A 26,520-nucleotide genomic window follows, 5' to 3' on the forward strand; every position below is an offset into this window, starting at 1 on the left:
TTTATGTAGTCTACTTTCCAGAGAGCAGCAGCACTGCACGTTGCAGTTGCAGCTGCAGCCACTAAATGAAACCGCAGAAAGAACACGAAGTGCCACAGTGCCAAGTTTTAATTTCTAAACATAAATTTTAATGCAATTAATTTGGAGCCATTTGTTGTTGTAACTTCTGCTGCTGCTGCTGCTGTTGCGTGTTTCACGCCATTTTATTTTCAATGGTCTTTTCAGTTTTTTTTGTTTTTTTTTTTGGCTGGAAACAACATTTTCTGTCATGGAATTTTAGCACCTTTTACCGCATTTCCCCCACCCCCCCTGCTTATTTCGCATATCGCACATCGGGGTGTATGGCATATCGTTTGTCAGTTTTGGTATGTGGCAAATGTGTTGGACTCACGCATTCCTCACCCCTTTCATATGCTGGCAGCCCTCTCTCTCTGCCCGCTCTCGGGACAAGTTGCCAGCGATTGTTATCGTCAGTCGTTTGTTAAAATTGCACCCGCACAATGCAACAAACGCGGCAGCAACAATAGCTGAAATAATGGCTGCACAATTACAAAACAGCAACAACATTAAGTGGGGCACAACAATAGTCGACTATAGGGATACCCCTGCAGCAAATGATGACTGCTGCTCATGATTTCCCACAGCATATTCCTGGATATTGTTTGTGGAGTAGGTGGTTACGGAAAACCATTACCACTAATTGTATCCCTGTACCAATCACCTGACTATTTAAACCTAAGCAGATCAACAAGAGAAGCAGATGCCCACTGCTCCCACAAAGTCCCAGGATCCAACTCATTCTTCTGCCTTTGTACTGACTATATGCCCTTTGCATTCGATGTAAAATGGGTACCAAAAAAAAATGCTTTAGTTTCTATAGTTTTTATTTGGTTGTGCGGCGGCTGGCTCCCTTGTTGCACCATTATAAATAACAAACAACAAAATTGTTTATAATTACACATTAGCAGATAAAATATTGCATGTGGCAAGTGTTTGTATGTGTGTAGTTGTTGCCACTGCCACTGCTGCTGCTGCTGTTGTTGGCAGCCATTTGCAATGCTGTCGTGTGTGTGTGTGTGTTCTGGTTGGTGTCCAATTTGTTGGCCTCAGCGTCGTCGTCTGGCTCTGGTAATTGATGTTTCTAGCGGGTTGCCTCCCTGCCTGTCCGTCCCACTCTCTTTCTCTCTCTCTCCATTTTTTATGATGTGTTTGATGGCGCTAAAGTGTTGTCATTATCACCGGTTACGATTGTGATTATGTAATTATCGTTTAAAATCTAGGGGAGGGGCGATTGTTGCAGCTGAGAGACTTTATCTGTCTCTACGGACTGCTTAGCCCATCTTTAATTTAAAGCCTCAAGAGTACAATTTTAATGCAAATCTGATAAGTTGTGAACAAGAGGAGCAGAACATAAGAGGCAACACCTGTGTGCGAATATTGTAGATTGGAAGCAGCAACAAAATACAATTGGCAATATTTGCAACAGACAGGCAGACATACAGAGAGGCCGAAGAAGCATCCAAGTCAGGGACCATAAACACGTACGCTCCATTGCCGAGACATTAGATACATTTAGAGTTCAGTCTAACCCTGCTCTCCCCCGCTGCCCGACAACAAATTGTACAACAAAGGCAAGCATATCTATATGTATGAACAATAAAATTATAACAAGCTAACAGCAGGCGAAGAAGACTTAATAACTGCAGGCCAGAGACAGCACACAGCACACACAGCAGGCAAAGGAGGAGCGTGCCAGGATCTGTCGGCCAAGGATGTCTGTCTGCCAAATGCAACAAGCAGCCGCAAATGGGATTAAACCTTCCTGCCATTCACTCCTTTTGCCTTGGATTCCCCCCCCCCCCCCCTCCCCCACGACCCCCTCGACTGTTTATTGTTTTATGCATAAATATGTTTCTTATTGTTGGATTCCAATGGCCTTCAGGGCGGCCCATGGTCCCTGTGTATGTTCGATAGGCATATTATTTGAAATTCAAATTGGGTTTTGGCCAGGGCTAAAGATTAAGCTGGGTTCGATTGTTGCGGTTTAACAGTTGTGCTGCCTAATAGAAAGCTGTGAAGGCTTTCAATTCAATTTAAAGTTCAGTACAAACGGCATCCTTTTCTTTGTTTTCTTTGTGGATATTTAGTGGTTTAATTTACTGCTCAACCCAGAGTTTCTTTTACGATTGGCACCTTTATAGTAGAATTTTTAATTTTAAATTATTTTCTTTAAATCTGGAATGATGAAATGCTTCCCTGGGATGCTCATTTTACATACGTACATCTTACACATTTTTGATATTCATTTATTTGAATGGAAAACTTAACTCAAACTTTAAATTACCATACTTGGATTAAAAGAAAAACTAACCTAAGCCTTTGGCTTAGTTTTTCCACAAAAAAATGCATTTAAAGAATTTTTAAAAACATATTAAATAAATTGTGACCAATTTGTTTCTAAGTAAAACCTCAAACTAAACTCTAGACTACATCTACAAATTGGATTGTGTACAAATCAATTCGTATAACCATAAATACTTAAAAGTTTTCTAAGAAAAATCTATTCCAAAAATATATAAAAAATATTATACAAATTGTATTAAGAACAATAAAATATTATTACATTTTATCCACAATGCTAATGGAAAAAATTAAATGATAAAACCACAAACATTTGCTATATTTATTTTCTAATTATAATTTGTATAATTTTAGCGTTTGGTTTTAATTACGAGCCAATCAAATTTTTGTTTTTGTATCTACCAGAGAACAGAGCACACACACACAGAACACATGGAAAATCGTATAACAATTGTAATTGAATTAAGCTTAAGGATTTAATACTGGTTACGAGTAGAATTTGGGTGGTTGGTTTATTTCGGTTTATGTGGGGGCTTTGATCAGCTGGTTAGAGCTTACCTTGTGGCTGCTGTCAGGCAGGCAAACGCTTTAATGGGTGTCTGAAACCTGAAATATAAAAGAAACCGGAAAAGAAAAGAAGAAAAGTCGCCACTGGTAAAACAATTTTTTTTTTTCATTTCGATCTCACTTATAAAACTTTTTGCTGATTTTTGTTTGTTGGTTATTTTGTGAGCTCATGTTATGGGGTTTTGACTACATCATTTGTATGGATATTTATAAATGGTTTTGGAGGGGGGTGGGGGGTATGGATATGCATATGTCGTACATTGACAACGTTCTGGGTATTTATTTTCGTTTCTGTTTTTTTGATGATGGCCAAACACGTTTCGAATGCGTTTGATGTCAATTAAAATGCATGGCGAGGGCTCGTTATTGATTAATTTATTATTCAATGGGTGTTGTGGGTCTCACATACGGAAGGGGGGGTGTGTATATAATATTTACAAAATGCACATAATATTTTTAAATATTTGCCATGAATTTTGATTTTAGTTTTTCATGAATGGAGAAGGGTTGGGGGAGAGGGAGGGACAGACACAAAACACGCAGAAATCTATTTACATGAATTTTCAATATACGATTATTCTATAAGTGGATTGAAGCGTCTGTCAAGTGGAGCATCAAGTGGATAATGAATAAATCAGTGTGCCTCCACTCGGATACACAGATCTATCAGCAACGACTACGGGGGGGTTAAGGTTCAAGTATTTTACAATATATTTCATGATTGATGCAAAATTATTTATGCAATGCACAATATTTCCTATATTTCTTTTTGTTTGTGGCTGCACCAATTAAAAATGTTGTTTACTTATTTATATTAAAATACCAATACCAAAACCAATTGTAAACAGTCAAGTTATTTATGAGGGGGAGAAGACCATGTTAAAATGCGCTAATGAAAACATATACACTGTATATACATACATATATATGAAATTAATCAAATGTAAGCCAAACCAACAGCAGCAGCAGCAGCAACAACGACAACGGGAATCGAAAGGGGGGAGGGTGACCAAGTCAGCTTCGAATTTTATACATGTATAAATATCATTATAAATCATTCATGTTCGGCTCTCCTGTTTGGTTAAAAATACAATAAATTCTAGGACAGTACAGGAAAAACTATGTTAAATTATGCAACACAACTATTTTGCTAGACACACAACATAAATATCCTACGACTACCGCAAAACAGGAAGAGAGTACAAAAAAATAAATACAATACGAGTATGCGAAAAATACGAATTTAATATGTAAACGGAGTACAAATGTTTACTATTTATTTGGTATGCACCGTTTTTGGATGTGTTTATTTTGTGGGTGCGAGTGTGTGTGTGTGTGTTTATATTTCAAATTTAATTGGCATAAATGTTCAACTTGCTGTGTGTAGGATGGCCCCTCTGGCGTATACTTAATAATGGTTGTAATTTCAACAGAATGTCAGGTAAAATGGGTGGGGGGATAGAATGCCAGCAGGATGGGATAACAGGGAGAAGTAATATGCATGGGGAAATATTTCGACTATTTTATGTTTAGGTGGCGTACTCTAAAGAGCTAATATCTGGTATTTCAACTGCTTTGGAAAGAGAGATGAGAGATAATACATCTTAAAGTATTTTCTAGTCTTCAATAAGCAATGAAAGGAAATGCTTTCCCCTACTAATTTGTCTCTCTACTTGAAACTAAACCCTCAGGACAAATTTACCTAACCCAAAGATATTTTGTGTATCTTTGCTCTCATCTTCTCGTTACCCCCGCGTGCTCGTTTCCTCTGCCACCTGTCACGTGTGGTGGGTGCTCTCCACTGAAATGTAGGCCAAAATGTAGGATTTTCCCTTCCTAGATGTGACACCAAAATGTCAACAAGGAGCGGTTGGGGAGGCGGTGGAGCAGACTCGCCTGAAAAGGCTAATGAGAGAGCGCATCAGGCGGAAAGGCCCAAGGGACGTACTCATTTGTAATTAAGAGCAAAACTAAGTCTTATTCCCACACACACACACACAAAAATACATGCATATATTTATAAGGAAATATTTCATCAGTATAAAGAAGGGAAATAATACATACATATATTTTATTTATTCATAGAGCGTTATGTGAATTTTTGGAAAACTGCTGCTAATTAAGCGACTTTCCCCGCTTTCCTACCCACACACATTTTCCTAATTAAATAAAAAGATTCGCGAACACAGTTAAAATGATTATGTGATAAGCCGCCGCCAAAAACACTGCCAGCCAAAAGTATCCACACACAATGCTCTTTTCCTAAAATGCGGATATACCAAATACAATCCACAATCGGGAGTGAAAAATCTTGGCAAATTGTCAAAAAAAAACAAAAAAAAAAAACAGGAAACCAGAAGGAAAAACATTTTTAATTTCCTGCCATAAATTGTATGCAAATGTAATAGATTTTTACCTAGATAAAATGTTGCTTTTCAATTTGTATTTGTCAGATATGTTAATGTCGATTTTGTTTTTGGTATGGGAATGGTATGGGATGGTAGAATGGTTTTCTGATGTTGTTAAAACTACAAAAATACTAGCACAATATGTAATGTTTTGTAGTGTAAAGAGAAAAGTATATTTTTGTTAGAATTACAGACACATAGATATATACATATACACGACTATAGGTACATATATGTAGATGGGTATTTAAATTAGTTGGTCTACATGGGGTTAGGGCTTACACAGGACACACAGAATACCAATGCTTACTACTGCTATCCCTGATTTAGTTGTTCATTGGAGGCTTTGTCGCTTACCTGAAATTAAAGAAAACGAATATAATAATTAGTTTAAATATTCAAATTTGATTCTAAATGAATGTAAAATATTTTTAAATGTTTATAAGATTTATCTGCCACATCGCAGACTTTCACAAATGGGATTAAGGAATTGCCTAACTTTCAGGGATATTTTATTCACATAAATCATAAATACAAAAACAACGCTCAACCATCCAGCTTTCTAGTTGCTCGCCTTAGAGGTTAGATGGCCAATTAAATACAAAGGAAATCTCCTTTTTACTTTCCATTCCAATTGGTTCAGCCTTAGGGCAGTGTACTGTACTGCCTCTTCTGCATATCCTTACACCTCTTGAGCATTTGCATATCCCTAAGCGTTTCGAGCAGCACATCCTTCTGGCTGCTTGCCCTCCCAACAACAAATTGGCATTAAAAATGTGCACGCAATCCTTTTAATCGATTCAGAGGCGTAAACTAGCTTACGTTTCAAGGGGGGCGAGGCTTTGGGGGGCTTCATGTGTATTATAAAACGTTAGTTAAACGTTTTGGTCGCTTTGTGCATCAAATATGCATATACATACATATGTATGCATGTATGGAGTATGAAAGTATGTAAATGCACGCGGCACTGAAAGGGTTCTCGGTATCGGTCTCGGTCTCTGGTTTGTCGTGGTCGAAGCTTAAAACTCAGTAAACTACAAACAAAGTTTAGTTGCGGTAGAAAATGGTTTCGAAAATAGCTAATAAATGGCTATAAAAAAAGGACTACTTAGGTATAATCGTTGTTAATTTGGTAAATACGATTATTTATGTAGTGGATTCATTCGGCAAGGGTTTGCGAGTATCAGACTTGGTAGCGTTAGAGGTTTAGTTGTCGCTCAAAAGGAATAGTTGCAGTACAAACAATTGAAATTTTTGTTGAAGTATTATTGGCTTTATAAGTTCATAAGCAACCTACGCTCACATTATATAAAGGTTTGAACATCTGAAGATCGACAATGTACTCAGTTTAGATACCCTTTTCTAATGCCATAGAGCAGCTGTGGGCATATCCCAAACGCTCCCACACGCAGCGAATGGTGCACAATCTTTAAAACTCTCAGAACCTGTTGGAATGCAAATAGCAATACAATTTTGATTCCAAAATATATCCATAAAGCGGATTAAGTGGATTTCTGCACACAGCAGGCATACTCGTACTCTCTCTCTCTCGCGCACTTTCGCTTTGGATTTTGTAGAGCCATTTGACAACTCTGTCAGACCATATAAAAGCCGTAACAACTGTATGTCTGTCCGACTGTCTATTACAATTTTTCTGGCATTGCCCAAAGAGCTTAACACATAAATCTGACACACACACACACAAAGAGCGCGCGAGTCGAGTTGGTCGCGGCGAATCGTGTCGAGTCGCATCGAATCGCGTTTTGGCTGTGGTCTACTATATGGAATGGAACTCAAATATTCATCGATATGACGAATTGTAACTGGCACGAGTCTCCAGTCTCTGGTCTCCGGTCTCTGGCGCTCCCTTTCCTACCTACCTCCCTCCCTCCATCATTGGTGGTGTGTCGCCATAAACTGCATTTTAATTGCATTTATTCTTTTTTGTTATGTTTTTTTTTTTTTCGTGAGAGGAGAGCCAACCCTCAAGGTGAACGACAAAAAAAAAAGAAGAAATATACATAAAATATTCCTCTGGCATCAGTCATGTGCACATACATACATATCGCTTATAAATTATATAGTATGTTTTTTTTCTTTGTGTTTTTTCTCGAAATGGAAAAAAACATTTATAATTGCACATAAAAACCAAAGCCGTTTAAAGAGCTTTTTGCTGCTCGGGGCTGACTTCCATGTTTAAATGATTCACTCACTTCTGGGCAGGGTCGGAGAGACCAAAGCTCCGATTTCCGAGCTCTGAGCCCACAATATGCATACGTAATTCTCCAGCTCGATATTAACGAGGACAGACGGACGCAGCGACCAGAGGACTGGAACTGTTGGGGCTGTCCATTTTAATGGTGACATTTAATATGCGTTAATTATGCCATTTATGGGCCGCTTCGTTTTGGGGTTTAGGGGCATATGCGTTAAATGGTTTGTCGTGTCGGGACTCACATCAATATTTCAAACAGACAAGCAAGCAAGCAAGCAAGCAAGCAGTATCAGTATCCCAAAAGTGACACCCAAATCATTTCAAATTGCTTTGGACAATTTGGGTGTTCGAATGTTTTGACAGGCAACCAAATTGTTCACTTCTAATGTGTGACAGAAACACACAACATTCCGAAACAATAAACATAAAATAAAACTCGTATAAAAATGACTATTGACAAATAAAAGTTTTTCGTATAGAGAGAGAGAACCTTTTAGGGTTGTTAAAATTATGCAAAATTTATGAGAAGATTCTAAATGAAATTGAATGGGTTTTCGTTGGGTATGACTGTGGGAATAACCATATGTAACTTGATTCCAATTTGGTGGAACATATTTGGGCGCCCCTTTCTAGCTATTTAACTTCATCTGAAAGAAATTATGAGCTATGCTTATTTAAAAAAAATATTTTTAGAGGTACAAAGTAAAACCAATTAATTTATATGTTTTCATAATAAATCGAAGAATTTATCGTATATTTTTACCATTGCAATTTATCTATTTCTGTCGCATCAAGATGTTGAAAACGTTAAAGCGTTTTGCCAGAAGAAAAGTGCCAAAAGTGCTAGCGACAACAAACATATCCCATTCCCTCAACAATAGCAGCAAATAATCGAAATCCAAACAGAAATTGGACTTACACACACACACACACACACTCACACATACACGTACCACACTGCACTATGGGGAAAATTCCCATTTTTCGGGTATTTAGTCATTTTATCAAAGTATTAAAATTGATTGTTTTTTTTTGGTAACATATTAAGAAAACTTCAAACTATAAAGTCCAATACCAAAAATGTTATATAACATATCACTGTTAAGTCTAACAGCTGTTAAAGTCAGCTGTTGCTGTAAAAAAGCACTTGCTTTAAGATTGCAATATTTTTGCAGCCTATTTTCAAAATGCCACTATTCAAACGCGAAACATTCTTTTTGTGAAATTTAAAAAGGATAGCAATCACACGGGTTTTAACTATGTAATGGTTGTACTAATACTTTGTAGTTGTGCGTGTTCTATTAATATTTTGTAAAAGTAGGAAACGTTCTCAAAGCACATTTCTTGGAAATATATTTCAAGTTCGTGGAGACATATAAAAAAAGTATTAGGGTTGACAAGTGTACGTCCAATTGTATGTCGTAGAGCTAATAATTTTGATTTAAAAGCATTTTGTCTAAATGCACACTTTTGCGCACTATCTCCGCAAATTAATTTTTTGCAGCGGACTTCAAGTTTTCAAACGAGCAGCTGTTTGATGTATGGCGCAAGGAAAAAGGCAAATGCAAACAAGAAAATGCGATTCTGGATTTTTTTGAGAAGAGATTTAATAAAAACATTCATGTTTTAAAACATGTGCTATATTTAAAGAGTAAAAGTCAAATTGTGTGCCGAAACTTGAATGCCAAATGGAAAAAATGCATGCGGAACAAAAAATATTTTGAAAAAATCATTAAAATTGGTTAATGAGCACAACAAAATTATACAAAAGCGACTCAAATAGGAACAATAATCGACAAATTGGTCATCCAAAGTTGGCTTACTTGTTAAAGGGGTAGGAGCTAAAAAAACAAGCAGCAGCTCTATTAAAAACTCAAGAGCAATGTCTCTTTGTTGATTCAAGCAGCAAGCATAAAGGCCTTGCCCTTCCCATCGATTTTTAAATCCTCTTATTATGTGAAATTGAAGGCCCATATCAAACTTTTGAGGATTTCGAAGATGAATTAAGAAAAAACAAAGAGAATTTCTATTAATATTAAATTATTGTTTCTTTAGCTCCTGAATTTCATCAAAATGAAGTTTTTCCAAAAGTAAAACTTTATTTTTATGTATAAAGGAGTATTATAGTCAATAAATATTAATAAAGATATTCCAATTTTTAATATTATTAAAAAAAATAATTTTTTTTTTTTAATTTGTGGGCGGTAACACGCCTACTTTTTCCAAAAATGTTTCTAGGGGTGTACATAGCATAAATCAAAAAACCGCATCGAAAAATCTTGCTTAGTTTAAAAGTTATTAATTAATACCCGAAAAATTGGAATTTTCCCCATAGTGCACTGGGGCACAAATAAGTGTAGTCTACTTTTGGGCAAAGCTTTCACGCTGTCGAAGCTCCAGCAACTTTTTATCCAATGCCAAAATCTTACAAATACGAAAATAGTTTCAGTTTTTTTTTCCACATGCACTAGACATCAGGGGGAGAGATGGGTGGTTGAAGAGGGGGGGAAATGCGGGTCAGATACTTAAGGGGGTTGTGGTGGTTGAACAAAAAATACAACGGAAATGGAGGGTGTCTTTCCCTGTCCCTGTTTCTGTCCGGTGTGTGTGTGTGTGTGCGCCGATATGCGAGGCGGAACGAATTGCCGCTGTGCTGGCTGCTGCTGCTACTGCCTGCCTTTGTTGTTGGTGTGGGTGTTGGTGTTGCCACTGCCGTTATATTTGCGGCAGGAGAATAAACGAAATGGCAGTCCCAAGTACAAAAGTTGGCAGCTCCGGCGACCGCAGAGGGAAGTGAAAGAGTAGAACGAGATATAAGTAAATGTTGGCTAAGGCAAATATGGAGGAAACGACTGCTAGGTACCTTGGGAGTCAGCTAAAGGATTTATGATATTTTAAAGGAACAGATTGGAAGCGGAGAGTTGTTTCTTTTGAACCACTTGAACCCTGACCACTTGGTTAGAGCTCCCCAAGGCAGTTGCCATTTTAATAGTGTCTCCAAATTTATTGTTAAGCTTCGCAACAACTCTACTCAATTATATGTATACCTGATTCTCCCTTCTAAAGGCCTAGCCCTATGCGGTATCATATAGTCCCAACATTTATAACCATTAGAGTGTGCCATAAGCGAACCTGCCCCTACACCCAAGAACAGCCAGAAAAAGGGTTGCACATATACAGTAAAACGGGGGCCCACATTTTCGTACACTGTAAATATAATATTTTATTGTACAATAAATACAACAGCAACAGCAACAACAACGAAAACGGAAACAAAATAGAATGAAATCCCCAAAAAAAAAAAAAAGTACTAAGTAGAAATGGCGCGGTACTTTGCCTTGGACGAAAACGGATTCATAACATGAAATTGCTTTTCATGATGGGGCTGGCTCCTGGCTCGCACACAAAAGAAAATCACCCCCCTCCTCACAACACATGACTGAGCATGTGTCGAAGGGGGTGAAGTGGCGTGGCGTGGCTTTGGTTCCAAAGGGGTTCTGGTTCTGTGTCTATGTTAATGGTTATATTTCTGCTGCATCTACATTTCGTAACTATTACATTTACCCATCTAAACCCGCAATGAAAATTGTGTTTTCATCATTTGTAACGCGTTATATAACATACTATATGTACATGCATACATATGTACATACATATGTATGAATGGGGGGAATCTCGTGTTGGGTTAGATTTTTCCTTCAAACTAAAATGTACGAAAAGTTTCGATATGACACAAAAGGCCAAAAGAACTTAGTTTATAAAACTTTTATTTACATAAATATATGAAAAAAGTTGCAACTTTGGGAATTCTGAGTCTTTCAAATTTTGATAAAACTCATTTAAATATTGCTTGTGAGAGTCTTCAAAACTTTTTAAATAAAATATCTTTCAGAAGTTTGAAATATTCAAACATATTCAAAGTAAAGCCAAACAATTATGTACTATATCAATAAACTATATTTTATTGACAATCAAATTGCAATATTTATACACACAACCAATTAAAATTCTACCAAATAAAAATTACATAATAAACTGGGTATTTTCATAGAACTGCTAACAAGCATCATAAAAGCGCCGTTTTCAACCACTAAATTGTATTGCATTTCCAATTAAATAGCAAAGAAATCCTTTTTTTTCGATTGTCAAAAAAAAACAAGAAGACATTTTTTCCATTTATAATACTTCAATATCTATACATATAAGCAATTAAAATGCTGGCATACGAAAATTGCACATAATTGAACCAGAAAATATATTCGCACATATCTGGAATATTTACAATTTTTCAATTGTCCTTGGCTGCGGTGCGATATTGTTTCAAATTCGTTTAGTTCGGTAAACAAAATGTGTGGGGAAATAATTTTTGTGTTTCGGGGTAAATATTTTCGCTCCGAAAAAACCAAGTCAAAATAATATTTCCATAAATCGGAAAAATGTGAAATGGAATGTCAGTTGATGTGTTTACTTTATTTAAAATCTAAACTGCAAGAATATTGTAAATAATAACATATTAATTGCTAATTTAAAGGGAAATATCAACCACAAACATTTTAAAAGGAATATTCGTATCATTGGCAAACGAAATAATTGTCCAAGTAAACGTTTAAATAAATCTAGGTAAATCCAATCTAATGACAGGTCAAATAACCGCAAACCAATTCATAAAATCGTTGAAAATAAATCAAGAAAAATCGCACTAAATGCCAGATATCTTTCGTATTTTTTTTTCACAAAAATGGCTAGCCGAAAAATTTATGAAGCTCTATAAAAATTCCAATAGATACAAAAAATTCAAAAGCAATTCCAGATGAAAGCTTACATCACTTCAATTGTATGTAAATATCAATCGGAAAACTCCTTAATGTTTTGTAGCTGCCTTCAGCAACTTAAAGACAGTTTTCACAAAAACTGTCTGAGTGAATTTTCTTGGCTATCGTCAGACGACTTTCGTTTCCCCATTTTGGCATCGACAGCTGCACAGCTTCCCATGCAATGTGGAGTATTATAGTTTTCCCCATTCATTTCCCATAGACTTCGGCCCCATACTTTGCTGGGCGTTATGCTCCGCCTGGCTATGGGGCAAGACGAGAGCGCACGTTGCCTTCAGTTAGCTATGAGCAAACACTTTTGCCATTTAATTGACTTGCAGCCTGCTTATGGGCATCTCCTCTCACTCATACTCTCACTCTAATTAAACACTTTTATAATTAATATTGTTACAGACAACCGCACACAGCTACACACTTGCGTCCCTCGTTGGGCGTTGAAAAGTTTAATTGAAATTTAATTCAATTTAGTTATACGTAGCATGTGTGAAGGAAATGTTGTGCGAGTAGAGTCTGTTAGCAGATATACTCCCAGATATATTCCTTCTGCCTCCTGCTTCCAGTCATCCGGGTTCCATTTCAAACTCAAGCCAATTGAGCGTACACAACAAATTGTTGATTTTTGCTTTCTTTGGTTCGGACTCCGATGCGGTTCTGGGATGTTGCCACTCGAAAATTGTGTGGCATTATTTGGCTTTGCGCACGATTGATTGATTTATATGAATGATTGCTCGATTTCCATTTGATTCGGTTACTTTCCCATGCACTTAAAGCATAGAGCTCTGGCATTTTCAACTGTATTAAGCTATGACCCCAAGCTATATAGAGTCTCGGGCTTTAAAGTACGCTTGTGACCTTTTTTTTTTTGTTTGCTGTGCAAAAAAATATTTTATGTTAATACGCTTAGGTGCGCAGAGAGCATGGATACGGATCGCTTCACTGAACTCAGCTTCAAACTTCCAACTGTGGCCGTCTGCACCACTGCGGATGGGATGGGATTGGGATGAGCTGGTTGGTTGGTTGGTATTGTGGAGTGAGAGATGAGGTGGCAGACAAAGGCTTTTGCAGCATTTAGACCTGTGATTTATGAAGCGTTATGAACCTCCACCATACATATATGTACCTTTGGGGGCCAGCTAGGCCACCATGAATGATCTCATATGTGTCTGTCTGTCTCTCTGTCTGTCTGCCTGGATGTGTGTCTATCATCTATGATGAAGTTCATTCGAATTGCGTTTTTTCTTCAACGAATTTTACCTACATTTTTATTTGCATTCAAGAGAACTCCGCGCAACCCACAATTGGGCTACATGGGAATTATTTAATCGAGGCTAGATTCTGGGAATGGAATCACCCACATTTCGATGCAATTTGATGAGTGTCGGGATATATGCAGCAACTATAAAATGTTTCACTTCAGAGCTACTCAATCGTTCATAAAGTGCAGCTGGAATGTGTTTAATTAATGACGAGACTGCAAGGCAACCAAATTACTACATTGGGCTCAGGTTTGTAAATGCAATTCACAAATGCATTTTGGGTGTGGGTGTAAGTGAAAACTGTGGCATTTCCAAACCAATTAAAATCAAATTGGTTTAACATTTTTTGTTCAGTTAGTAAAGGGATTTATATGTTGGTTACTGAAAACATAATAATAACTAAAATAAGTAAGATGAATGCAATGGAATAAAATTTAAGCGGATTAAGAAAGTGTTCAGTTTGGAATTACAATTTAAGTCTTTTGTTTCGACCAAAGGAATTTAATGCAACAATTTTTTGTATCGTCAAAGTAGACTATATAATTTTATAAAATTCCACATTATATCCAATTTCTTGTTCCTTCTGTTTGTTTTCTTTAATATCTTATCTATGCTTTAAGCCACAGAAACAAACATTAAATTACCTCAAAACATCTGAGTCTCTCTCTCTCTCTTTCTCTGTCACTGGAATAAAACATAAATTATTTCATATTTTTTTGGACTTGCGTGCCTCCAAGGGAGTCGCACAAATTTGGCACCAAGTAATTTTTCACTCGGTTTTTTTTTTTGTTTGAAGAGCTCACGACGTAGGCAGGCTTTGGGTGCAGGGGTAGCACCATGTAATTATGTGCCACTAAAGACAGCAACGAAGCAAATGGGGCCAGGCGACGACAAAAAAAAAAACAGACACACACACACAAGTCCCAAGAAAAAGCAAGGAGAAAAGGAAGCCAAAAAGAGACGACGGACGGTTGACGATTCTCTGCTCAAGCAAACATTGGGAGTCGTAGCTGGAGACAGGGAATGACATACGAAAGAAGGAGAAGGCAAACACAAAGACGAAGGAGGTGGAGGTGGAGGTGGCGTTGGAACAGGAGAATGAGAAGGAACCGTCTGTGGCCGATTCACCTTGAACTCAAAAAGTGAACTTTTCGGAGCGACTCCTCTCACTCTTGGACTGGCTTCACCGCTGGCTCTCCCGCTCACCGGATGGTTCTTTCTCTGCCTTAACTCTCAGCCCAGAGACGACGTTTCCCACTCGTTGGGGCGTTCGAGCGTTATAACTGGGTGAGCGGGGCATGGCATGGCATGAAACTGAGTGAGTTTTGTGTGTGTGTGTAATGATGATGATGGTGGAACAGGAACAGGTAACCGAGTGCTTCATGCGCTGCGCTTCCCTGAGTGACGGACGACGACGACTGGCAGCAGCAGCCAGTTCTGGGCCTGTTCAGCTTCGTTTCCTTCTTCGTTTTTTTCTTCTTTTTTATAGCCCTTCAAGAGGGTACCATAATTTTGTTAAGAGGTTTGTAATGCAAAGCATAAAGCATACCAGCCTACCAATAAATCGTTTCCTAAACTTCAGCTTAAAAACTTTATCTAGTGATTAGCATATTTACCGGTGATTATTCCCTTTAGATAGTTAATTAATTAATTAATTTATACAGTAGTCTAAAGGGCATATACTAGTCTTTGTCAGTCGCTTTTAGTTTTCATGCATTTTTTTTTAATATTTTTTAATGTTAGTTAAACATTTTGCAGTCAAAGTTTTTGTGCGTGGCACTTTCGGTTGCATACTCCTCTCTCTCTCATTACAATCCCGTCCCAGGCTTCCTTTCTGCTCGGTATATTTTGCCTTTTTTTGCTGCCTTTAACAGGTTTTCATTTAAAGTTGGCAAAAGCCACTTTTGCGGAAATTGTGTGCACGTATGGGTGAGCCCAAGAGGCACACACGTGTGCGTCTGTGTGTGTGTGTGAGCGCCTTTTGATTTCACTTGTCAAGGTTAGATCTACACAGAGAGAGAGAGAAAGAGAGAGTGGTAGAAGCGGCAGGGAGACCCTCTATGGGCGACCCAGTTAATGGCCTTGGGTTTCTGTCTTTCCTTTTCAGAAAACTTTTTGTATATTTATGACACACATATTCGATGATATTTTGCACCTCGAAACAGAAGGTACCAGCAATTAATTTAATTAACAATTATTCCAGCCATTGACTTGCAACAGAAAAAAATTAAGTGCGAAAAAATCATATACATACATATGTATGTACATATGTATAAATAAATGAAAAATAATATTTATTAAAACACGTTCTGTAAGGTGACAACATGTCAACAGGGCTACAACCCAAGGGGAAAGTGCCATGCCCCAACACCATCGATGACAGTTTACATTTGCTTTTTTAAATGCGTTTTTTATGGCTTCATCGAGTGCTGTTGCTGCACTTAATTGCACTTTAATTGTGCCATAAAACGATTGCCCAAAAGGGTTTCAGCCAAATTGAAAACGTGCCAAGCATATGTATGTATCTTTCAAGATACTTTCTGCTGGCGGACATAAAAAAATACAGAAACAAAACAAAACGAAAAAAAAACGTAAGAAAAAGAAAAATGTCATCCCATCGGTCGAATGTCGTTGGATGTGTGTGTCCCTCGTTGATCTATTCCGTTGATATGGCGAATGTTTAACAGCAGATGTTGCTCTCGCATTTAATTTTATTTTTTGCTCATTTTTCCCCCCGCCTGCTTTAGTGGAAGGTTTGTTGACCTGGTTCAGAGTGACAGAGAGAGGGGTTTGCGGCTTGCACATGCAAATGAGTTTATTTGTTCAACTTTTTTTTTTTTTTGCATATTTATACACGGAATTGGAGTACACTCGCATGAATAATATTTACGGGTTCATAATTCGGAAAGCCTGAACCTCAAAAGTTGAATAACCGAATCGAGTCGCAGTCGCAATCGCTTCAACAGGAATTTCAACAGATGATAAATGGATCTGTGTCTGAAGGTTTTTTCTTGTTTTTGTTTTTATTTTTATTTGCTGACAGCCTTGAGTCAAACTGAATCAAGGTTCTCGCCGAGCGAAACTCAAGTTTGATTTTAGAGTTGAGCAAACATAAGCACCAGCAGCGAATGCAATGCAATCGAACTGCATTTTTCTGGATTTTCTGCAGTTCCCATCATCAGATATGTACCGACAAAACAGAAACCAAAAACAACAACAAAAAAAACTGCATTATTTATGGACAAAATACTAAGACAAAAACGCCAACGAGTTTTGATAAATTGAAGCATTGAAAAATGCCAACAAGAAAATGAAAAATAAACAAGAAATGCAACCACAACTTTGATTAAATGAAACTTTAAATACTCTTGCAGATCTATTGAAAGTCAATACGAAAGGGAAATATTCCATATTGATACATTTGGAAAGATTTATTAGATCTTATCATTGGAAAGGAGTCCGTTTTGTGTGTGTTTTTCTAAGATATTAAATTCCCATAAGAGCTCATATTTAAGGATTGTTTACCCTGCATACCCATCAAAATATAAACAGGGTATCCGACAAAGATCTGAAGCAACAGAAAAAGAGAAGAAAAAAACCCCCGTAAATATTGAATTGCATAATGCCGAAAAAACATCATGATGATTGGCCATATATGGATGGCTGGCTACTCCTCGGTCCTATCCACGGCTTATACAGACATCACATCACATCATATTACATGTGTGGCACAGCACGAGCATATGGACGAATCTCTGTGGATGGGTTCCGCCTTGTGACAGAGCAGAGTTTTCTCTGTGTACAGTGTACACTGACTGGCAAATCGTTTTTCAGCTTTTAAGGAAATTGCATTGCACAAAACGGAAAAATGTTCCCAGTGCAAAATGTGCGCCCGCTTTTGTTGCAGTTGCAATTGCCATTGCTAGTGCAGTGTTGTGGCTAATAAACTTTAGTGGAATATTAGCCATGGACAGTAAGTAGTCTTTGATTTTGTGCATGCTGCTGCTGGCTGTTGTCTTGTTTTTATTTTTTCTCGTTGCTTTTTCATGGATAATAAAAATGTTTGCCAATGTGCAATGGTATGGGGTTTTTTTGTTTTTTTTTTGTTAAGCTTTGGGGCGCTACTATTACGCTTTTGTTGTTACTGAATGCTGATTTCTGCCTTGGCATTGTTTGTTTTGCAATCATCATGCCCCATGTCCCGCCGCCCATACCCTCTAGTTGTCTTGCTTACAATGGAATATGCATGTTTCAATTATGGCGCTCAAAAGCCAAGACCCACCCACAGCCAACCCAATGAACAATGGATGTATGGCACGACAATGGTTGGAGGGGTGTGTGTTGTGTTGGGTTGGGGTTGGGGATTGGGGTGGGGTTTATGGTTGCTGGCCGAGTGAATATTCTACATCTGTAGTGCAAATGGAAATTTATATACATCGAAATGAAGCAGCATCCCACACACACACACAACACACAAAAGGCGCAAATGGCAACGAGAAAAATGTATTCCTAATGCATTTTTCCACTTTTCCTTTTTCGACTGGTAAACATTTTTATTTTTCAACTTTCATATTGTTCTTTCAGTATAGCATATACATATATTTTTCAGTATACTCTTGACATCAAAACAGAACAAAAAAAGAGAAGAAACAGAAATGTGGCATGGAATGCATTTAGCTGAAGATATTAATGTGTGTCTGCCAAGTGTTCTCAGCAAAGCTGAGAAGAATGCAATGGAGGGTGGGTGGTGCAGTGACGATGGATATAGCGTGGAATATTACAAGTTTTAGTTACATTTCCATCAGCAATAATCTGTCAACATCTGCCCAAGACCGGTAGACACCAGCCCACCTTCATATCCGCTACAATGAAATATTTTATTTTGCTTCAAAATAACTGACCAAAAAGCGATTTACGCACGACTTTGCACAGGAGGACCCCCAACCGGACGTCGACCTGTGGTGCCCTGCGACGAAAGGGCCCTGCCGAGAGAGTGAGAGAGAGGTGAACGGAAGTAATTTATTTTGGCTCACGACATAACAATGAAATTGGCATAACAATTATATGGCCAAAACGGGTGGAAGAGTGGAAAACGAGACCAAAAAACCAAGTCAGGCATGTGGCAGGGGGGCACTCCTAAAGGAGCACCGCATTGCTCGGAGATCATTATGGAGACATGAAAGAGACGTACGTCAGAGAGAGAGAGAGAGAGAGAAAGAGATACATCTATTTTCATTATGTCCATAGTTTACATTTCTCTCGGCTCCCGGCTTACTTCCTGCCTACCCCAGACCCCACCCCAGCTCGGCCCAGCCCAGCTATTTGTTATCTAATTTAGCTTAAAAGCCAAAGTCACTCACAGACCAGCCTGGTCTGTACGAGTATTATTATTTTGCCTTGTGTCTGTTCCTTGTTTTTCTGTTAAATATTTCCGACTGCTGCAGCAACTGTCATTGTTTGTGGGGGGGGAGGCACAAAACATAATTGCAGTGGGGGAAAGGGAAACAGGATGGGGACTGCGCTCAAAGCTAAAGTAGAGCTGTGTACGGGCTAGTATTTTCAGCCATTAATTATGCAAATGTTTTTTAATATTGCTAAAAACCTCTTAGAACCAACAGCCTGTCAATTTATCTAATGGCGTGTCTGTCTGTTCAAATATCGGTGCCAACATTCGGGAATGTCCAGTGCAAGAAATACATACAAATATTCCAAGCAATAATTAACCTACATTAAACGGAAATAACTCAGGTTACGTATTGCCTGATTCTGTTTTTTTTTCGGGTGTATTGCCTGAGTTTTTTTTGTTGGTTTGGTACATTAACCTCTATGCCAGCCAGGCCACCAGACGAATGCCAAAGTCAAAACAAAAGCGCAAAATCCGTAATATGATTCATACAGACAAATATTCGTAATATCTGTGAACAAACTGGAGGCTTCAATATCATATTTTTTTGTTCATATTATTTTTTTTTGTAATTTATTGCGAGAGGGGGGTAACCTCTCTCATTAATACAATTTTGGCCAGCCACACCAGCCGCATATACATACATACATTTACCCATATTCGAGTAAACCTGAAACTGAATGGATCGGAATTGGAATCGCAGCGGAGTCATGTCTTTTTTTGTGTTTAAACTTATTTTTTGACAATGGCTGACAAAGATGATTTTGAATGGCTTTTGACACAACGTCAGCATCATCATCATCGGAGTCATCAAGCGTTGCGGCGCCTGTGCCTGTGCCCACCCGTCATGCTGCAGCGAGCCAAATAATATTTAAATATTTGCTGCCAAGAGGAAATTAAACATTTTGAATTTTAATTAAAAATGTCTTGCAGTCAAGAAAATAATAAATACGAGTATTTAATATAGGAGCAGGCATTTGAATATGAACTCGAAATTTTTTATATAAAAAATAAATTAAAGCAAATTAAGCTAAACATTTAAATGCAATTTAACTAATTAAGAAATCAATGAAAACAATTTTAAAAATCAGTAATACAAATGTTAAATAAATGAGGGAGAAATGGCATGAAAGGTCAAGAAAACTTCAATGCGAGTTTTGTTCAGGCAATTTTCATTTTAAATACTATGTACCCAAAGATTTCAGCTATAAAATCCAAAGAATCGCCCCAAAGAAAAGTGCATAAAAATAGCATTTGACACATTTTCTCACACCCCTCGAGCAAAGTGCAGCAGCAATGAAAAAGAGTTTACGAAACGATTTTTGCAACAGTAAAAATGTGTCCAGCATTTCCCTGGCATACTCGTAATTTATGCAACAACTACAACGGGACTCATGCGGAAAACAAATCGAATTCGAGACAAAGCAAAGGAAAAGAAAGTGCTGAGTTGCCATTGGCATTTGTGAAAACACCCAAGCAATAAATCACACATAACACATCTCTCACACATCTCACAAGTTAATATCAAAGACTCCTCCTCCTCCTCCTTCTTCTTCTTCGTTTTATATAAACTGTCCCAGAGATGGCTGAATGATAAATTGTGTGAACAGCAGCTAAGAGTGGCTTTGAAGGGGTGTAGAATGGGAATGGGAATGGGGTGACGGCTATGCCCATGGGCATTTATCAAATGAAGCCCGACACTGAACACCAACTTGTTGACTAAATACAAAAACGAATTATAACTAATAAGCGTGCTTAGCGCCATTGTTAGGCAAATGAGAGAAATATGACATAAATACATTGAATTTCGGTTTTCCACACATTTTTCATCTCTTGTCGAATAAATGAAGATAAAGAGAACGAAAGAAATATCATTGGATAGGCTACTTTGTGCGCCCCACACACAACACTCCACACTCCAGCCATTTCTGTGGCATGGCATGGCAAAGAGTGAGCGGAAAATAAATTTGAAAATTATGCAAATTAACGTATTAAGATTTGTGAGCCAAGCATTTGTTTAATGTTATCGCATTTGCTTAATGAAGGAAGACAGAGAAGACCAGAGCATCGATTCGAAACGAACAAAGCGAAACTCCAACAAATGACAAAAGAACTCGAGCAAAAAGTAATCCAACAAAAGTAAAACCCATGCCAAGAAAGAAAGTTAAAGACAAAGAGCAGTTGACAGCAGAGAAAAAAAATCAAAGTAATTGAGGAAATATGTTACGTATAAATACAATCATCATTGGGCAAGTCAATGAATGATGTAAAACGTAAAGAAATATCAAAAGAGAGATGGCATAGCACCTGCTTTAAGATTGAACTTTAGTTACCATATTCAAGGCTAGCAATGAACTATAAAAACCATATCCATATTTATGCAGATTTTCACAGTATTTTTCATTCAAATTTAACATAATGAAAAATAGATTTTGACGGCGGGTCTGTGGCCTGCAGTTGAATCTGCAGAGATCTGCCTGGGCCACATGGTGTTGCTGGTTGCTGCGGCATCAATTAACCCAATTAACTTGATATATGCATAACATGAATATATAATATCGGGAGGGGAGCTCCCCCCTCCCTCCATCGTTTGGTGTAAATTATTTTTAAGTTTTTCCTCAAGTCAAACCAAATCCAAATCAAATCCGATTCAATCATTTGCATAATATTATCATAAATTATGCCATGATTTTGTTTATGACAGGTGCCGGTGCCGGTGCCTCGAAGCGTGCGTGGTTTTGTTGCCACGATTTTGATGATTCGGATTCGGTCTGGAGGGGTGTTTGACAAATGTTTTTATTTGGTGTCTGACATCTTACACTATGCGCCTCTTGTTGTGGCTCTCCACTTGTCTCGCTGAACCGCAAATCTCGATTTGATTGAAAGATTACGCAAATGAATGTCATGACCCCCTTACCCTAACATCACTTTAATTATTTTGCTTTTTAGATGCTATTAAATCGGAAGTTTCTGCGCGAAAGTTGGGCGCAAATTAGTACCCTTTGCCAGGAACAAAGTGGAAGCTTATGTTTCAGCTGTCAAAGTTGGTTCTTCGAAGGTCTTTTTGGGGGGGAGAGACGAGAGTAATTGACAAGGAAAAATTATTGTTCGATTTATCCCGAAAAGTGGACAGAACATCTTTATTAATGTTCGAAGGGAATCTTCTGTGTGTCTCCTTTGTATGCTTCTCATTTCCCAGTGTTTACCCTGACAATGTCTGGTTAGGACCCACAACATTAAACCCATTAAAGTTTTTTATCAACTGTCCCTGCCCGACAGGTGTCTTAATCTAACGGCACCTTTCCCAGGCCTTTCCCTTCGTAGGGCGAAATATGTACACATGTATGTGTTAGCCATAACTTCCAGCTGCTGCTGCTGCTCTGGATGATGGCTCTGCAGTTGCTCTGCAGTTTCTGTGTTGATGATGATGTTGGGATGTTGGATCCCCTGGAGTATGTTTGGCATTCACTTTATTGCTTCCACTACACTTTGCCCGCTGCATGGCCGCGTGACAACATTTTTTCCCTGTGTGGGAGGCAACAAAAAAAAATCCAAGCTCTTGGCACTAAAATATTTTATAGTTTTTTGTAGCACAATTCTGATGGAAGTTATGCGTGGCCTAAGCGCCCTCTCAGTCCTTGGTCCATGGTCCATGGTCCATGGTCCACGGAGCTCTGGAGCCCTGACAAATGCATCCCCCCCTAGTGCTCCGGCACGGGTAAATGCGGTTACGGCTGCGGTGTTGGCAATGGCGACTCAGGTCCTGACATGGTTTCAGGTTTCACCTGTTCTTCCATATATATTTTTTTTAGGTCAGAAATTTGCCATATTTCTGTGTGTTTATTTGCAACTAAATTCGGTATAAGAAAACTTTGCATTTAATGGCATTTCGAAGACGAGTGAAAAGTGTGATTTGGCGATTTGGCTGAGGGTCAAATGATAGATACTACAAGATTTCTTCACAAAAAAGATTTATGTCTTGGCCCGTGCGACTTGTTGGCCCTGTTTTTTCATTCAATTTGTATCAACAAAATGCCGAACACAAATTAAAATTCATGCGTGTTTCTCATATTTTAGGAACAAATTCATTTTCCACGCTACATTTTAAAGATTTATTTCACTTGTCATTAGCTTTGTGGGTAGAGGAGGAGGCGGAATGAATACATTTCCCTTTGCCCCCGCGGCTCGCTCGGTTAACCATGAAAATTGATTGCGACCAGCAGCTGTTGGATGCTCCTCCTCCTCTTATTTTTTTTTTACTTAAGTTTTTTCCATTTTCATGTCTTGCCGGAAGCATTATGTGTATTAATTTTTCTTTCTCTTTCAATATCGGTTTGCGTACATGCAGCTTAATATATCAAAAAGAGCCAGAGAATACAGAGAATACTCGGTATATACTATACATATATATTTCTTTTATTCTTTTCTTTCAGTTACAGCAACAACAGCGCATTGATGTATGACACTTGGGTGCTTAAATTAGTTCATTGTTGTCCAAAGGCTGTCAACTGTCAACGGAGGCGCGCACGCAGCACACTTAGGCAAAGACACAAGATACTTATTTATAGCCAAAGAATTTTTTTTGGATTACAAAAACTAAAGACAGAAACAACACACAAATTTTCATACCCATTGAGAGTACAATTTTTAGAGAGACAGAAATCTTAAAAAATGTTTAAACTTTCCATGGAAAACATTGAAAATATGCTGATGAGCGGTATTAAAAGACCCCGAGTGAGACTCGTATTTCAGTAAAATTCCTGCCATTTAATTTTAAATGTTGTGAGGTGTGGCTGGCGCTTAGTATCTATTTCGCTGCAATTAGATCCCATCCTAATTTCATCTGTTGGTTTTAATCTGTTTTACCGCCCCGGTAGATAAATAAATTTCACATTTCTAAAGCATCATCTTGAGGAGATTTCTCAGTATTTTTTGGGGCAGCTGCTGTTGACCTTCTTCGTAGCCGAGTGTCACAAAGTGTCGCCTTGGTGTGTGTGTCTACTGTCTACCTACATCTGGTAGCTTCACAAATTTAACAATTTTCTAATGTGATTAACACAGATACACTCGCACAGCACACACTCACAGAGATAGAGACAGTAAGACTAAGAGAGCAGGAGCTAGAGACAGGCGCAACATTCACCCGAATTGAGTGAGTAATCCCATTTCTTCATTTAAGCAATTAAGAAGATTACAAAATGTAATGCATATTCCTGTGCTCCCACACACACACATATATAAACATATATGTATGTATAGCATTTATGAACCACTGGAAAACCAGAAACAATTAAAACCGCAAAAACATTTCAAACATTTTGAGGTGAATTAACAGCTTATGGAAACTTTATAAACACATTGAAGTACTCTACAATCTCGAGAGATTTGCCATCACTCATCATTGATGGCTGGCAAGATTGGCCATATGAATGGAATGCATCATCAAATGGTTTCCGCATAACGCTCCCATTACGTGACTTCGTTCAAGAGAAAAAAAATGTGGATAATTAAAGGCGTTCGGACACGAGCAGCATCGCATCTTGGGAGGCAAACCAATTGAATGCAATCGAAACAAACACACAGACACAGAGCGAGACACACAAGACAGACACGAACCATTGTGGGGCAGGCAGGCAGCATGGAAACGAAAGCGAAAGTGAGGCGGCAACAAAATGGGCAAAAGAAAAAGATGTAGGAGAGGAGAGGAGCGGATAGGGGGCCATAAGCAGCTGCATGGATAAATGTGTCTGGACTGGACTGCATATATTGTATTAATGATCTCACAACGAATCAAACAACAGAAATGTTGCTTCCGCGAAGTGTGGCTGGGACTGCCAGCCTGCCAATGCGAACCAATTGATGTGAAAAAATGAATAATAAATCATGTGTTTTGTGGGCCACAACCCAACCCATTTTCCTATCACTTTTCTTTGTGTCTTGCTTCTTGATGCACTCTCAAGTGGTGCAGCTGAAGTGACAGCTCGAAAAGAGTTGCCGCGAGGGTGGGAAAAACAGACAGCATTTCCGAGGGTCCCCCCCCAATCCCGTTGTTTTCTGTCCTGGTCTTTAATGGAGTTTTGATAAACGATGTGCACAGGCACATATATTCTTCGCCCCGACGGGTAGGCAAATTAATTTAAATTCGTTTAACAAATTGACTCCGAGAGGCGAATTGGCACCAAATTGGGTAAAGACTTCCAGTAGCACCGCCATTATTAACACCCTGACAATGCTGCACACAACCTTCGGAAAACACACATTCCTAAATGGAATGGATCGGAATCCGCTTAGTCCCACACTCGTCAACAGACTCCCTCAGTCTCTCTCTCTCTCTATCTCAATCAGTGTGATTGTCCGTCGGACTGTGTGTTATTTGATTTCATTTCGGTTCATTTGATTGAAAGTCTGTCAAATCAATTGGAAGAAGAAAAAAAAACATCAGCCAGCAGCGGCAGTAGCAGTAGCAGCAACAGCAATCGGCAGGGAAAAAAAGAGCCGACAAAAATATTTAATTGCTTGCCAAAGAAGTCATAAAACTCATGCCAGAGAGGAAACCGAATAGATTCGAAAATCGGTATAGCAAACACACAAATAGTAGTTGCTTATAAATATGCATGAGAGCCCATTGGAAGATAGCTGTCGACCATATTTGGCCCATAAAAACTCACCCCAGAAACTGGATTACCTTGTGGCTCGTCTTGGGCGGGTTAACCGGGAATCGAAATGCGATTCAGTTTCGGTTTCAGTTTCAGTTTTTTTTTTCTTTTGTTTAAATTCAGTTTTAATTGTATCGCATTAATCCACACTTTTACTTTTCTCATTCATCAACCAAAATCTAAAAGTGGGTTAGCAGAAGAGCAGGGCAGGGGTAGGGGAGTGCTTGGAATTTTATGATTAAGTTCCCATGAATGAAAATTTATTTGAGTCAAGGTTCAATTCTACATTGGTGCTGAGCAACAGATTAAAGGCGAAAACTTTCCCAGCTGAAAATCTATGTTTTATTTATAATAGTTTATATTCCGAGTTATTTTCGTGTTCTTTTCTTATCCCACCTAAGACGATGATTACATGGTATTAGAGCCCTCATATGTCTAGTTTACAGCTTGTACTTGCCCAGAACTGAGAGCCTTGCGTGACTGAATTCCTCCGACTCTGTTCTTTAGTTTTGAAGAGTTCTCTATCAGTGCCTAAATTCATTAAAAAAAAAAACACACACAATCCCTATAGAGTATCCAAATACCAAGATCTGGGTTCCTCAGATAGCATCGCTGGGGTCTTCCCCAACTCTCCAGTTTTCTTTCCATAAATTCCACAGTAAACCATTTCAAAGTTATTTTGATTCCGGTTAGACTTGATATAAAGTTTGATGAATGTTATGCATCGCTTACCTGAAACGATAAAAAGAGAATTGATCTAATAAGCAAAGTGTTTTCTAGACATTTGAAATGGGTAGGTGGCAGGTGCTGAATGAATTATA

General features: G+C 38.2%; 1 protein-coding gene across 4 annotated transcripts in view; it reads right to left on the reverse strand.

Moving 5' to 3' along the window:
* Positions 1-26,520, reverse strand: part of LOC111065176 (poly(U)-binding-splicing factor PUF60-B) — a 100,799-nt gene that overhangs the window by 41,757 nt on the left and 32,522 nt on the right. For 2 of the 4 annotated variants that reach the window (XM_041594959.1, XM_041594958.1), the window contains exon 2: positions 2,920-2,967. The exons of the other annotated variants lie outside the window; for them this stretch is intronic. In XM_041594959.1, the coding sequence (XP_041450893.1) occupies positions 2,920-2,967 (48 nt within the window). The remainder of the gene's footprint in view (positions 1-2,919; positions 2,968-26,520) is intronic. 4 annotated transcript variants of the gene reach the window in all.

The sequence above is a fragment of the Drosophila obscura genome, unplaced genomic scaffold, assembly GCF_018151105.1.
Source record: "Drosophila obscura isolate BZ-5 IFL unplaced genomic scaffold, ASM1815110v1 contig_4, whole genome shotgun sequence".
NCBI classification, from domain to species: Eukaryota; Metazoa; Arthropoda; class Insecta; order Diptera; family Drosophilidae; genus Drosophila; species Drosophila obscura.